Below are 15,227 nucleotides of genomic sequence, written 5' to 3'. Positions count from 1 at the left end.
TGGTAGCATTTGTTTAAATCTAACCGACGCTTAAGGATATTGTGACAAGTATGATTGTAACTGTGCCCACATAACAGAACCTGAAAATGGCAAATTATGAGCAAAACTGGGGGAATGAGATTGGTGTAAAAAGTCATTTTTTGGGTTACTTAATAGTCAATTTATATATATATTATTTGTTTGTTTGTTTATTTTCTTTCAAACCTGAGTGGTGAAAAATGTATTTTGAGATGCTGAACTTGATATTCTCAGGTATATGAGACTGAGAGCAATGCCTTTGGAGAAATACCAGCTGACACGTGATAATATTATGACAATTGACAACATGGGAATTGCATCATTTCAGCTGTTCTTGGGAGCTGGTGTGGGAGGCCACAAACACAGCAATTCATTGCCACAGTTGGGCTAAAAAGTCAGAATCGAGCTGCTAACAGAAACAGGCCTTTTGTGAACTAAGTGGGCAGACAAGAACTAAATAAATTCCTAAGATGCTACAAGTTATTCTTTAGACTGTCTAGCATCTCTTAAAAAAAAAAAAATGTTATTGCTGACAGTAGCTGAAGTGTTCAAGGACATTTCTGTTATGGAAGGACACAGGGCAGGTGCCCTGCCCTGCTTTTGCCTGTTTCTCCAAATGGGAAAAGTACTGCAATGAATTTTGATTTTCCTCTGGATTCGAAATTCTGATGCTGCTTTCCAGAAACACAAGTGCACTGAATAGTAATCTGGGGAGAGAAATCACTTAAGGATTGTCTTTAAAAAACTTTTTAAAAAGGGAAAAAGGGTAAGAGCTCCAATTCAGTAGGGTGTCTGAAGAAATGAACTGTGATACACATGAATTTATGAAACTAACATATTTATAAAGAGTCATATGAACATACGAGAATTAAGCCTGAGGACGTAGAGGAAAACCAGATATTAAATTTTATGTGTAATTTTGACTGATGTAGATAAAGCACATCATTTAGGATAAAGCAGGCATCTTACCTGTTTTATTTCCACTTTTATAACAGAGCATTGAATCAATTCACTGAAGGGATTCAGTTTTGCTTGTAGATGATGATGTGTGTTTCTTGCTTACTAAGGATCCAGTGAGAATTTAAAAGGCTTTTGTCTAGCAAAGGTCCTAATTAGTATTTTACGTTCTTGCCCTGCATGTCTCCTGGGTTTTGGTTGTGTGGCTCAGTGAATATCAGGCACCTGGAAACAACAAACTATATGAAAATAAAATGTGCAGTTATTTGTCAATTAAACGTATTTTCTTTAAAGAATAGTAGCCATACTGTATATTGTTTTATGTTCTACTCCTAGTAATAAAGTACCAGAAAAGATCTTTCCATAAACTGAGAACCATGTCTTTGCTAGTTGAAATCATTTTTTCTAACATCAGCTGACTTTTAAATGAAATTTTAGTACAGATTCTCTGTATCAAAGAATGTATTTCTTTTTTATTTATGAAAAGATCTATTTCATCCTTCTTTTAGACAATGTTTTAAACATGACCTTTAAGGGTTTTCATGTTTTATACCCCCTGCAAACCAGTAAGAATTGTTATGTAGATTTCACTGAATTTTGATCAGTTTATTTGGACCTTAAGATAACTCCAAATCTTTAGTATTTCATTCTGAAGTATAGAAATACCCAAATCTGTATCACATTTTCCTTAGGAAGGGACGATAATCTTCCAAGATCCTGCAAAATCTTCTGAAATGTCATTCTTGTTGTCTTGCCTTTGTAACTCAGGACTAAGTAATAAGGAAAGGATTGCTAACATGTAGAAACCAATTACAGCAGCTACAGATCAATGTACCTTGCAGTAGTGTAAATATGTTTTAAAGATATGAGATTGTATTAATTACAAGGGTTGATGCTACTTAGGTGCAAAGGTGTATGTTTCTTGCATCTTTTCAGGCATTTTACTGAGGGAGTTCAGGGGTGAATAACAAAACAAAATGCCCTTTTTGCATAAAACTGCAGCAAAGTGAATAATCTGCATTGGTAAGAAACTTGAAGTGAACTGGTTACTAGATGGTGCTGGTTTTGAATACAAACTAAGTAGCTGTTAGCATGTATAGGCTGACCTGATAATTACCAAAAATAATTAGGTAGATTACTGCTCAGGTGGCAATGAGCCATAGTGTGTCAGTATTTTCAGGTAATAAAAATGAGGCTCTTTGAGAGATTGAGGTGTCAGAAGAACAGATGCTGAAGCAAATGGATAAATGAAAGAGTAACAAGTCTCTAAGACCAGATGGTATATATCTAAGATTCAGAAAGTGTTTAAGAATGAAGCAGTTGAACTGTTGTCAAAAATAGGCAATCTTATTAAAATTAGCTACTATGCTGGAAAAGTAGAGCAAGTATACCTAAGTTAAAAACAGGTTGCAGCGGGAGCCCTGCAATTAATGATCTATCAGTATTTCCTTAGAAGTAGTAAAATTGGTTGAAAAAAACCTTAACCCACCTCTATGAACAGGGTAAGGCAGAGGCAAACAAGGAGGATTTCTGTTTTAAACAAACAAAAGTTTCTCCTGGATTAGGAGGTGGATTCATGGATTTAACTGCTAACCTGCTTTAGAGCCAGGGTCAGCCTCAGGACCCGTTCAGCACCGCAGATGCAGTTAATAACAGAGGAATTACCTTACTGGCTATGGTAAAAGAAGTCTTTTCCAGGATGCTGGGTCCAAACAAACAGCCCAATAACATCCAAGCACATCTGGGAGATTTCTTTTCAAGGTGAACTAGAGCATCAAGGCACAATGTGACCACATGAATGCCATGTGCCCCCCCTGTAGCCCTGTGGGTCATACTGAAAGCTGGGGCACCCAATTTGTCCTATTTCTGACAGTGAGTGCCCAGAAACGTACATCTGGGAAAACACTGGGCAAGGCAGAGACAGGATGGGGTAAGTGCAGAGTGGTATTCTCCCAGTTTATGGTAATCTGCAGGTTAGGAACTTCCTACTCTAGAAGTTTAGTGCATATTTTAGTATTAATAGCCATGGGTGGGTTTTAGTTTCCACATAAAATTTTTCTCATTGAATAAATTAAGTGAATCTGTTTACAGTTCCAGTTTGACAGTTTAAATACAACTGGGGTGAAAATATACTTTCTTTTCTAAGTTTGTTACTTGATGATTTCATTTTGATACTGTAGTTGTTGCGTTAGGAGAAGTAGTAAATAGTAGCTTTCTTCTAATTGTTTTAGGGCTATTCTTTATTCCATATATCTCAATCATTTTTACCCTCAGTCATTGTTTTTTCAAGGTGAAGAGTTCTCGCCTGTTTAATTTCTTGAGGCATTCCTTACCTTTGTTCAGCCATGTCTGTGCCTTTTCTAGTTCTTCAGGGTGTCATTTACAACATAGGGTACCTAGAGTTGCATCCAGTATTCAAGGTGTGGGACCAAAGAGGAACCCTGTGCTAGCTTGTCACTTGGAAAGGTTACACACCAAGAGCACCAGTGCAGCCAAAAGCATCTTGCTCAAAAGATGCTAAGTGAAAAGAGATGCCTGCCAATATAACCAGCATGGCTACAGCATCTATGCCTCAACTTTCCAAGACATGTTTCTCTGTGCCCGGAGATCCATCTCTGATTTTGCAGGCTGAACAATGTCTGCAGAACGTATGTCTGTAGTTCCTGATCGTTCTGGTTCAGTACATCCTATTTATTTTGAATTCCTTGTCTGTCAAGTTGCATGTATAATCCAATAGTACCTGTGCTCACAACAGTATACTGACTGTCAATCAAAAGATAGAGGAAATGTTAATGATATGTTCAAGGAGGATTTTTTCTTTTCTTTTTAAATCTCTATACTGGGTAAGATCACAAAATCCAGAAAAATAGACTGTGCAGACAAAAGCTATCCATCTAAATACTCTTCGGAAACATTTTAAATAATTTTTTTTAATGCCAGTCTTAAGATTATTTTTTTTGTGTGTACCTTGACTTTCTCTGTGGTTTGGATGAAGATGCTGTGAACTCAATGTAAGATTAGCAAGTTGGCTCTTGTACACAAAAGCTGCATCCCCGGATATACTACTGGCTACCCTGTAAAACTGTTTGTAGCATATCCAGCATTCCTGTGGCCCTGACCCAAAGCAAGGCTGATCAACTACCAGATTTTTATGAGATGAAGGAACAGTAATTTTGTATAAAACAAATTAGTGGTTGAAAATGAGTCACCGAAAAGCTCTCGGAAACAGAATGGAATATTAAAGCATTTACTTACATTAGTCATCTTCTATTTTTCTCTGTAAAAAAGCCTGTGCAAGAGGTAGTAGTAATAATGTGTTGCCACCAAAAGTAACACGTTACTACAGGATTTAATCCACCCCATTTTTGTGAGTGTTTGTGCAGGAGTAATTTTCAGGGGAAGTCAAAATGAAACAGGAGATGGAATGGGCCAGACAGTTGGGTCTGACAGCCCTTGCCAGACTCCACGTCCTGACTTACCAGTTTGTGTTGTTAGGATATCAAGTATAAAGGCTGTGGGGTTCAGGATTTTCTGCCCTAATTATTCTGAAAGCAGTCCTTTAAGCCAGGTGTAAGTATGAGTGACTCCCTGTGCTTGGGATAGACAAAATGGTTCATCCTACTGTTAAAATGCTGATTTGATGCCTCACAAACTCACGACATGATACCAGGTTGCTGAGCAACTGTATCATATGTATCACTACTAGCCTTATTTTTGCCTTTACCATCCTGTCCTGGTCCCCTTAAATCTTCCCAGCTAATGTAAGCTTTCATGTGACCTCACGTATTGACAAAATCTACTTATTCACATTTCCTTGTCACGCAGCCAAAAAGATTCCTTACATTGGTTTTATCCCACGGGTTTTTATCTCTGAGAATATGATCAGCCTGTGCAGTAACAAGCCTACTGGAAACAGATTCTACAGAAACAGAGGAAGAGATGGAAAAGTAAGCAAGAGATGATCACAAGAAAACAACGGGGGTTTTGTACGTGGAAGAAAAGCATCTGCAGCTTCCGCCCTAAATGACAGGTTCAGTGCAACTGTGAAACTGCAGAAATCGGGAGCCTTGTGTAATTATATGGTAGGAACCCACTGGACCACTGCAGTCTTTTCACTCTGAATATCCCTGTTATTGTCATCTCAAACTGTAAGGTTTGTTCTTTTCAGAACAGCAAAAGAAGGGAAAAAAAAGGAACAAAACCTATGAATTTGTTTAAGATGTATTTGCATATATCCGATACTTCCCGATTTCAAAGATAAATATGTCTCTCAAGGTATTAACCCTTTTTAGAATGGGGAAAGCCCTGGCTTTGACAGAAATATACAAAATGAGCACGTAATGTGTTTCCTGAAAGGTGCTTTTTCCCTCTGTCGCTGTGGCCTTCTGACTTTGTGGCTAGAGTTCTAGTGTTCCTGCGGTATTCCTGCATGTGTTTTCTTTTACACAGGCTGAGGGATGGGATATGTGTCAAGATGCAATAAGTTTGGAATTGTAGGCTTGAGAGAAAATCAAACATTATTGTAATTTGCTTTAAGAACACATTTTATGCATATAGTTTCTAATTTAATTTCTGTGTATTGTATTTTTAAATTACTTACAGTGTTTAATCATATCTACTGAGTGGCAGTTTCACATTTTAAAGGTAATGTGGCATACCACTGCCACAAGCATTGGCTGACTTTTCATGTCTCAAGCTAAAAGTCTGTGTATGTCAGTGAGATTTGTACATGCTCAGTACCATGAAAAGTTGAGGGATTGAAATATTTAGTCAGTCCTGTTTGAAGATTTTGCCCGAAATATATCATGGTGCACATCATATGTGGCTGTGGAGTATTAAAATGGTAGACTTACCTCAGAAAAAGTAAGCACAAGGCAGCCAGGAGGGAGTAGGAATAAAAGATGGGGGAGATGTTCCCAGTGCCTCCTGCAGGTTCTGATGTGGCAAGGAGTGGAAGAAATTACAAACATTTGAGATAGAGCACTCATCTCTTTGTCCAGTCAAATACAATTAAAGTGGGAGTTTGTTATTTATCAGGCATATATGTAAGGTAGAAGAGGCTATAAGAGAGAAACAAGGCCTGGGTGAGGTCTCTGATAACAGAAACCTTTCTCCATAGTCTACAAAATCTGGTGTGAAGGTAAATTTCTTACCTACGCATTTTCTTCCACAGACACTGGGAACCCCTGCTTTTTTGATACCTATCTCTCTCATAGTCCTCTTGCTATAAACAGCTGCTGCGGTTTCAAAGCTACATGTGTTAGCATGCAGGGAGATGAGATGAGGTACCTGTGTGGTGGAAGAAAGGTAGTGCCACAGTAGACAAAAACTGAAGAGAGAGAGATATGAGAGAGGGTGGTGGGTGAAGAAAAAGGAAGAGGAGGTGAAGCACAATGTTAGTTTTGCAGTGGTTGGTCATTGAGTACCCTGCAGTGGTGTAACCTAACAATTCCACTCACATTTAGGGGTGATGAGGCTCCTGCCTGTAGCCTAGCTAAGGCCACATGTGTATTGGTCAGTAAAGAAACTAACTGTCTGATAAACAATTTAATACCTAAAGACTGAGAACTTAAAAAAATGAAGCACCGTACTTTTATCTGCATGGGAACTTGGGCTACAAAAGGATAGGTGAATCAAAAATGGAAATGGGATGAAAGCCCCAGCTTTGGCTGAGAAGCGAAGCAGCTCCAGGAGTGCGATTTTGCTGCCTCCATGGCACACCTTCTGCGCCTCAAAGGCAAAGAAAGGCAACATAAGGGAAGCTCTTGCCTCCTTCCCTTTGCACCATCCCGTATGTGGGCAAGTGAGGAGGAGGCAAAGTGCAGCAGCCGCCAGCTTGCTTCTGAAGGGGGCTTCCTACGTCGGTGCGAAGCTCTGAGGCAGCGCTGGCTGCCTTTCAGGCCCAGAAGATGCCAGCGCTGTGTGGCGGAGGGACCGTACCTACGGTTCGGTAGGGCTGGGGTGAAGGCTTTCTGATTAGTCACCGGGGAATGGTAGGCGGCTAGACACTATTTAACATTATTTGTTTTGAGTAACAATTCCTGCTCACTGACAGAGTTGGCATGGAAACCGAATCAGCACTCAAAAGGGTAGTCCATTCAGAGGGAGGTTAGTCATCAGCGGGCAGGCCGAAGAGACCTGGGCTGCAGCTGCTAACGCGCTTATATTTTGTCCCCAAATAAGCAGAGTACTCAAAATGGTAGCAGGGATACTGCCCTAACTTGTATGAGGATAAATGGGAGTCTGTTGAGAATTGTATTACATGGTTTGAATTGATTTGTTTATTTATTTATTTATTTATTTTCCTAAAGAGGGAAGAGTTATTGAATTACCCTGAAATTCAGAAGGTTCTGATTTCTAGAAGATGCCTTATATTTTCCCAGATCAGCTGAATTTAAACAGTTAACACAGTTCATATAAACCGTGGTGCTCGTAACAATGTGGTGGAAAATGGCATAGTCCTTAAAAGGCTCTAAGCTTAGCACTAGGGCTTTGTGAATGCCTCGTTGAGATGGAATCCTATATAGCACACACAAAATGGCATTTTCAATTACTTTCCCATTGATGATGAAAAAAATCAAGATGTGCTTATTTCCATCATATTTTTGCCACGCACAAGGATAGAAGCAAAGATTCTGCTGCTGGTTTTCTGAACCAGCTAGACTGAGGCAATATTGATGGCTAAATTGCCATTCAGCAGCATTTCATAAAGTGCCTGCTGGCATCCTGTTCTCAGATGCAGAATGATAAATGTGTGTATAAATTTGAAAAGTTTAATTTCATGCATAACCTTTGACTCCTGGCTTTTTATATACTCAGAAATATATACTATAGACCATTCATTCCTTCTTCATTGACACAGGATTTTGTTTACTTTACAGTAACTATTTACATTCAGTGCTGTTACCAAATTGCAAAGGACACTGATTTCTCTTCTCTTTGTGTTTACCAAGCAGATAATCTAAGTGATGCCCTGAAAAAGCTGAAGATAACAACCACTGACAGCACGGCAGATAGCTTGGAGGGATGCTTGGACTGTCTGCTTCAAGCTCTGGCACAAAACAGTAAGTTCTGTGGACCTTTCAAATTTTAAATCATATCATGAGATCAGTGAATAAAAAGGGAGATAATAAATTATGTCTGAAAGACTCACTCAAGCAATGGGCTGCTAGATTGATTGCTCTGGGTTTTGTTGTGTTGTTTTTTTTTAACCCACATATGTGTGACATTCAGGTGGCAATGAAGACAGTAGTAGTTAAATTCCTGATGTTTGTAACAGCTGTAGTCCAGTCCTTTTTCCAATATTATGACATAGCACAAGAACTTTGAAAATTGAAGATTTCTTCACACAAAAAACAAAGATGGACAAATGAGCCTGATGGGACAGGGAGAGGGATATGGGAGCTGCTTGCTAATTCTGGTTAAAAGAGCGTGGTTTCTTATCCATAATGTATTTTTCCTCATATTTCCAGTTTATATTTCTTAGAAAAGTAGTTTTAATTAGCAGAAGTGGGCCTGCTATCCCAAGATAGTCCAAATTTAACAACTAGTATGATAACAAAAATAACTTAAGAATGGAACAAGAAGAGGGTTTTTTTGTTTTGTTTGTTTGTTTACTGAAAGCTGTGGAATGTGTGCCCCTACTCTTTGCAGGCAGAAAGGTATGGTAAATTAAGATGATGAGACTCTTCCAGGTTTAACTTTCTTAGCACTTCACATGGTGGCAGAAGAAAAATCTGTGTACAATTTCAGGTCAAAAAACTTGTCAGAATAGATATAAGTCATAATTACACTTCCTTTTTTAAAAAATAAAATGATGGTCTTTTGTAAATATCTGTACTCTCAAAAGTATATGCTATCAATAACTCATGTTTCTTCCCCATGATGTTATTCACATCATTTTGGTTTCCTTGGTGTAAAATGAGGTTTTTCACAATAGGATATAAGTTCCATCCATATCACATCAAAGATGTCATGTGGATAGTAACAGTCTTTGCATTGAATGGTAGTGGTGTGGGTTTTTTTGTTTCATTTTAATTATTTTGCAAGGAGATGTCAGCCAGGAAATAATAAACTCCGTTTTTTAGATCAACTCATTTTTTGATGATGAATCATTTTTATAACAGGTTTATTTATTAGTTGTATCCAATTCTTTAATCCAATTTTCAATTGGCTTTGGTATTTCCAATATTTTAAAGTCTAATGCTTAAACTTAAGCAATAAAAAGAAGACGGTATGAATAATGACGATGCACTTAGTGCTTAGTATAAATAGCAGAGTTTATCATTTTGCCTGTGAAGGTTGCATAGCTATGTCACAGCACAAGTTTGGCAGATGCAAAGTAATTTTGACTAATGCACAGCAAGCATACCAGTGCTTCCTTGCAACCAGATGACTCTCTTCCATTGCAGTGAGGGGCTTTACTCTTCTTTCCAAAATCCTTTCTCTTCTGATCTTGTGGCTGCCAAATCAGATAAACAGATTAGGATTTTGACCTATCTTTTCTTGGGTAGTTTTACAGAATCTAGCTCTAATCCCTGCCTGGTTTACCATGTTTTTTACATATAAGTCAGTAATATGAACATAACCCTGATGAACTGCCATGCGATACAGATCTGTACATTTTTTCAGTTGCCTAAGATAGACGTAGATTTGGATCACTTCACTTAAAGAATACTGAGCTAGATTCACAAGAAGCAATAAGGGTTCTTAAATACAAATACCTTAAAACATACTTTGCTTGCCCTAGTACACTTTGTCTTTTCTTCTTTCCATTAGCCACTGAAGATGGTGACTCTTTTTTTGCTATTGCTTGGTATCTGTTTTCTCGCATGATATTTTCTGTGCCTTGTCATCTTCCTTTCATCGCATTTTTCTCTGCCTAGAAGATAATCATTTTATCCACCACCTATTCATTCTCACAATGATTTTATACACATAGTGACATTGCTTACCAATTCCAGATTAGCCAAGTATCAACTCTAAGTGGAGGTAAGGACAATTAATTTCCAGTGGATATAGAGGTCTTCGTCCACTAAAAGTCTTAAGTGGGCTGCCCTCAATGAAGGTGCAGTTTCAAGTTTTTTTCAAGGTTGACCAAAAAACCACAAAAATTTTTAATAATGATCACTCATTGATGACTGGCGTGAACTTTTCATCAAAAAGTTTAAGTAGAAAAGCACTATTGCCCTTTTTTAAATTGCTCAGGCCATTAACTGCACCTTGAATATATATATCTGAAAGACAATTCAGATGATATCCTTCAAAACTGCATCCTTAGAGAACACGGCAATCTTTTTCTTTTGGCAGAAAAAAAAAAAGGAAGAATTAAGTGCCCCACCTAGAACTTTGGTAAATTGCTGTAGGATATTTCCAAACTTACTGGAAAGAACAAACCAAGCAGGAAGTTATCCTCCAAAATGGAGAATAAGGTTCCAGCTTTGGGTAATTAAACTGACCTTTCCATTTCTAGGTAATTAATTTTCCGGTTTGACAGTATCCCAAAGGAGAGGATGTATTTTGTGATAAAGATTACTACCCTACAGCTACAAAGTAGAGGAGATTAGGTGCCAATATGCTTATACCTCTGCCTGTGTTCTGTGGAGAAGAGAGTCAGCTTTCTTAGTGATCAACTATGCATCCAAAATTTGCTTCTGATACCTTTGAACTAGGGAAGAAATTCTTTGCTAGTCCAAAAAGCGAGTATGAAAAGGCTTGTTTTACAGAAACTATCAAAGTAAAGACTTTAAAGAAAGTATGTTTGATGATAATCCAATTTAGGGGGAGGGAAGAGCCGAAATGGCAAAAGCATTTTGTCTAAAATAACTCACTAAAAATTAGATGGGTTAGATAGGACAGCTTTTTCAACATCTTGTTAGTAAATTAGAAGCCTATAAATCAGTTGCTTTTCAAGTAAATTAGACAGTTTGATACCAAAGTCTGATGATTTTGAAAAAAAAAATTCAGAAAGAACACAGGCTTCTCTTTTGGCATAAATTTGTAAGAACAGCAGCGCATTCAGAAGACTTCAGAGATTATTAGGTAAATGGCATGTAATAGATTGGTTCAAGAAGTAGTTATATTATATAATTGTCTTTCTAAACACTGCAGTCTGTGGGATATAATTGAGCTACCGATATAGTGGGATAGTCGTTCTTCCTTTGACCAAGCAGCCAGTGAATGTCCTTTCTCATAGTTCTTATCCATCTAGTTAACTTCTTAATATGGATTTATTTATTTCTTTATTTGGTACAGTGGGTACTGTATGTACAGATTACATGTGTGGTAATATCGTATAGATGTGTTACAAACTATACCTCTGTGTATTAATACATCTCTCTCTCTCTCTCAATATATGTATATCAAGCAAACAACATTTGGGGCTAAATGATCACAAATGTTTTACCATTAACAAGAAGTCAATCATTTCACAGAAATGACATAATTTATATAGGTAGATAGGAGCAGTAACACGTAACCCGTAAACAAAGCAAGACAACATGACAGAATGGTTTAAGAGATGATTCCATACACTTCAGAGAACATAGTTTAAACTGTTTAGAGTCAAAGAGACGTTTTGTCATTTTAAAATGTGATTTTTTTTCATGAAATATTTTTTTAATACTTTAAATCAGTTTATTTTTTTTTTAATAACTTGATTTCCCCCAAATGAGTTGAAACAGGAGAACCAGTGAGCTACAGTGCAAAGGCATACTGTTAGCAAATTTCTGCCAGATAAGTCATGTTTGGGTACCTTAAGAATAACCTATTATTAAAGCTAGTAGTCTAACCTTTCGTGACTATATATATATATCTATATACACATACATCTATATGTAAGATAAGGGAATTTACCAGGACTGCTCTGAAGACTGTTCATACTGTACAGGCTGTCCCCAGAGTGCATGGAGTGATGCCACAATGATTGATTCATAGCTAGTCTCTTCTTTTGCGGGTAGAATTAAATAATGTCTAGGTAGATAATGTGGAATATGTTTTACATGGGAAAGTTTTATTAGTTGTGTTTTCATATAACATTAAAATAGCAATGTTTCCACTGGAGATCCTTCAAAGAAAGGTAAAAGCTGAGTAATAATAATTAGAAGTCAGATTGTTTATACTAAATTATAGGTTAATTGTAACAGAAATAGTTTTAATAAAATTTCTCAAATAATGATTCTACTTTCCCTTAATATATTCCCATGTGTATGATAATATTAATGAAATTTGCATTCTGCTTATAGTTCAGTAAGTCATCATATTAGAGTAAGAACAGAAAAATAATCCATGCAAGGAGTAGGGTTTATTTTAATAAAATTTTATAGGTCTGTGATTTCATTGGGAGTTCACAGTGGTATCTTAAGTCACATAACTTATATTCACTGAGACTTAGAAATGTAAATATTATTTTAACTTACATAAAATTGACTGTATTTTTAATACACTAATGGAACCCACTCCCATGTACCACCAGCCAAAAACCACAGTTAAACCCTGTGTTAGTACAACATTGTGTTTTTAACAAAGGAAATAAAAATGTATCGTTCCCACAAGTTCAGTGTAGACATGCTGCATCTACAGGGGAATTTTTCTACACAAAGAACTATTACACTGCTTTTAATTGCTAGCTGCATGCATGCAGCATATGTTGTGGTTGTTGCAGAAACATAAGGTAATTTCCTTAGTCTCCAACAGTACAGTGACAGGTTTGGTTCCGTTTACTTTGCATGCAATCTTTTAACTTTTTCTTATGTTAAAATGTTACAAATTACTTTCTTCCAATATTATATGACATGCCATATAGAAAGGGATGGTGAAATTGAGATGAATGTTGTAGCTCTAATTGCTTTTTATGTCATCTGTTGTTTGTCCTTTTTCTTTTTTTCTTTTTTTTTTTTTTTAACAATCCTTTTGCCAACCCATCACTTGTTTGATAATTGTAGTGCCCTGGAACATGATACCCCTTGTCTAGCCTTATGAGCTATTCTGCCATTTGTCACACCAACCAAATTAAGGCATATGCATACACACGTACTATACTACACAAGGGTGAGTCGGAGAATAATTTCTGATAACTGCCCGTAAATATTTAGCAAGTCAAATTGAAATGCTTTTAGCTACTATTTGTCTAGGGAGACAGAAGTAAAGCCTTTCACATCTGAGACCTGGGCCTGAAAATTCTGCACAGATGGTTTCTTCAGGAGACATTGTTTGGAGAGACATTTATTCCTATTTATGCAGATGTTTTAGTTCTTATGTGTCACCAGCGCTTGTGGCTGGGGCCAGTCATATATGGACGATCTAGAGGCACTGGATAAAACGGAGGGCTATAGGCTCAGAGAGGTAGTAATGACAGGGGAATAAGAGATAAGCACGTGTTAGAAATGCTTTACAATAGGAAAACACACCTTATTTCATGAACTTCCTTCAGCATTCCCAGTGAAGTCAACTGGCATAGCTGGGGACTTTGCACCCATTCTGCCCACCGTATTTCTGAAAGCAAAACACAAGTGCTTGATCTCCTTCCACCCAGCAGCATTCATAATTTCTAAACAGCTGAACTTTCTGTATTTTAGATCTCTGAAGGCAGGCTGTGGTGCATGATACATAAGCAGTGTCAGCAGCAGAGAAATAGAGTCAGTCAGCCATGCACTGAATGAATTACTGGCTTCTACCAAATCAGGAGGTGAAATTCATATATCACATGTGTTATCTTTTAAAAACTATACATTAAACAAGTGGCTCCATTGTCTGTCCTGTACAATTTAGATGTATAGACATGGTTTGGTGTGTTACTGTCAGGAACGAATTTTGCTGACCTGTAAGCAGATAGTTTACAGTAATATGAAGTGCAGAATTATCATAATAATTGGAAAAGACAAAAAAAATAAAAAGAGGAATTAGTTTGTCAGAGCATTTGATTCTGAGGTTCTGCAGCTTTTTGTTTCAATTCAGCTTAAAAACAACAATGCTAAGATTAACAGTGCATTGCAAAATGTAATTTCATTTTGTGTGTAATATATTAAAATTCCTTCCATTATAATTCGAAAATGTTTAACAAACAGGGGTTGTTTTCTTCCCCCTTCCCACCCCCACCCCAAATAGGCTAGAGTAATAAACAGTTTGCCTTCTAGCTGCTTTATAATAAAGTCTGTAAAGACAAAAATGAATTAAAGTCTGCAGAAAAAATCCACAGGAGGCAATGAAAGCAAAGAGAGCTCTGGTAGGTGAGTCTGAATGCATTTCTCTCAGAGAAACATTGTCGTGTCATCTCCCTGTGTTCACTGTGAAGCGGGGAGTAAGTTCCCTTCCCCGGGGCTTCAGACTGCCCTCTGACACCACAGAAATATCACATACTTGTCTGAAGCCCAGAGCCATCTGCCTACGCGTCTTGGCCATAATATTAAAAGCTTCATATTTGGTGTGATATTTTTGCTAAATTGCTGTCGTATTTAGCAACTTTGGAATCAAAGGGTATTTTGCATGTTTGTTATTTTGTTTTAATTGCAATTACAGAAGGACATTCTCTGAAAAGTCATTCTTCCCCTACATACAAGTGGAACTGAAGATGCAAGGGAGGCATATTTGCTTGCCTGACTGACAGAAACTCTCAGTGCAGATACTGTAGAAAAATGACATCTAATGACACCATCTCTAGTGGCATCATTAGACTTGGTGTATTACTGAATATTATTACTTTTTGAATAACAAAAAGCAGCTGAATATTACTACGTGCTCACATTATTTTCTATTTTGGAACCAAGAACTGTGTTATGAAACAGAAAACAATTATTTGGTTTCAAGAGTTTTGTTTTAAGAGCACAATGTTACGTATTTTATTATTGTCGTAATTCAGAGGATGTAGTAATTGGAACTTAAATTGTTTTATGCAGAAGAAAATCTGTGAGACAATGGATACATCTTCATCCATTTATGATTTTATTGGGTCAAACATTTTTAATTTAGGCCTTAATCAATGACAGCCTAAACTAACAAAAAAACATGATAGCTGAATTGCAGCTAGGAATCTAGTTTTTTATACATAAAGCCTAGGAAAGGTAAAGGTAAACCTAGGAAACATTACATGCTGGATAAGAGTATTTTGACAGATTATAAACTTAGATTTCTGAGAAGTAGCAGATGCTCTTTTCTCATATCCAAAAAGATATATGACTATGTACTACCAGATTTTGGGAATGGTAGGTTAATCATGGTAGGGAAGTACAATAGAAAACAATATTGGCCGTCACTGC

General features: G+C 37.1%; 1 protein-coding gene across 3 annotated transcripts in view; it reads left to right on the top strand.

Annotated features, from left to right (window-relative positions):
• RAP1GDS1 (Rap1 GTPase-GDP dissociation stimulator 1) overlaps positions 1–15,227 on the top strand; it is a 95,434-nt gene that overhangs the window by 23,942 nt on the left and 56,265 nt on the right. For 2 of the 3 annotated variants that reach the window (XM_082759112.1, XM_082759110.1), the window contains exon 2: positions 7,929–8,039. In XM_082759112.1, coding sequence (XP_082615238.1) covers positions 7,929–8,039 — 111 coding nt within the window. The remainder of the gene's footprint in view (positions 1–7,928; positions 8,040–15,227) is intronic. The other variant, XM_082759111.1, reaches the window with a different exon arrangement.

This window comes from Aythya marila (assembly GCF_965140915.1).
Source record: "Aythya marila genome assembly, chromosome: 4".
In the NCBI taxonomy this organism is placed as follows: Eukaryota; Metazoa; Chordata; class Aves; order Anseriformes; family Anatidae; genus Aythya; species Aythya marila.
Note: the sequence above shows the minus strand (reverse complement) of the source record. Positions and strands in the feature narration are given on the sequence as shown.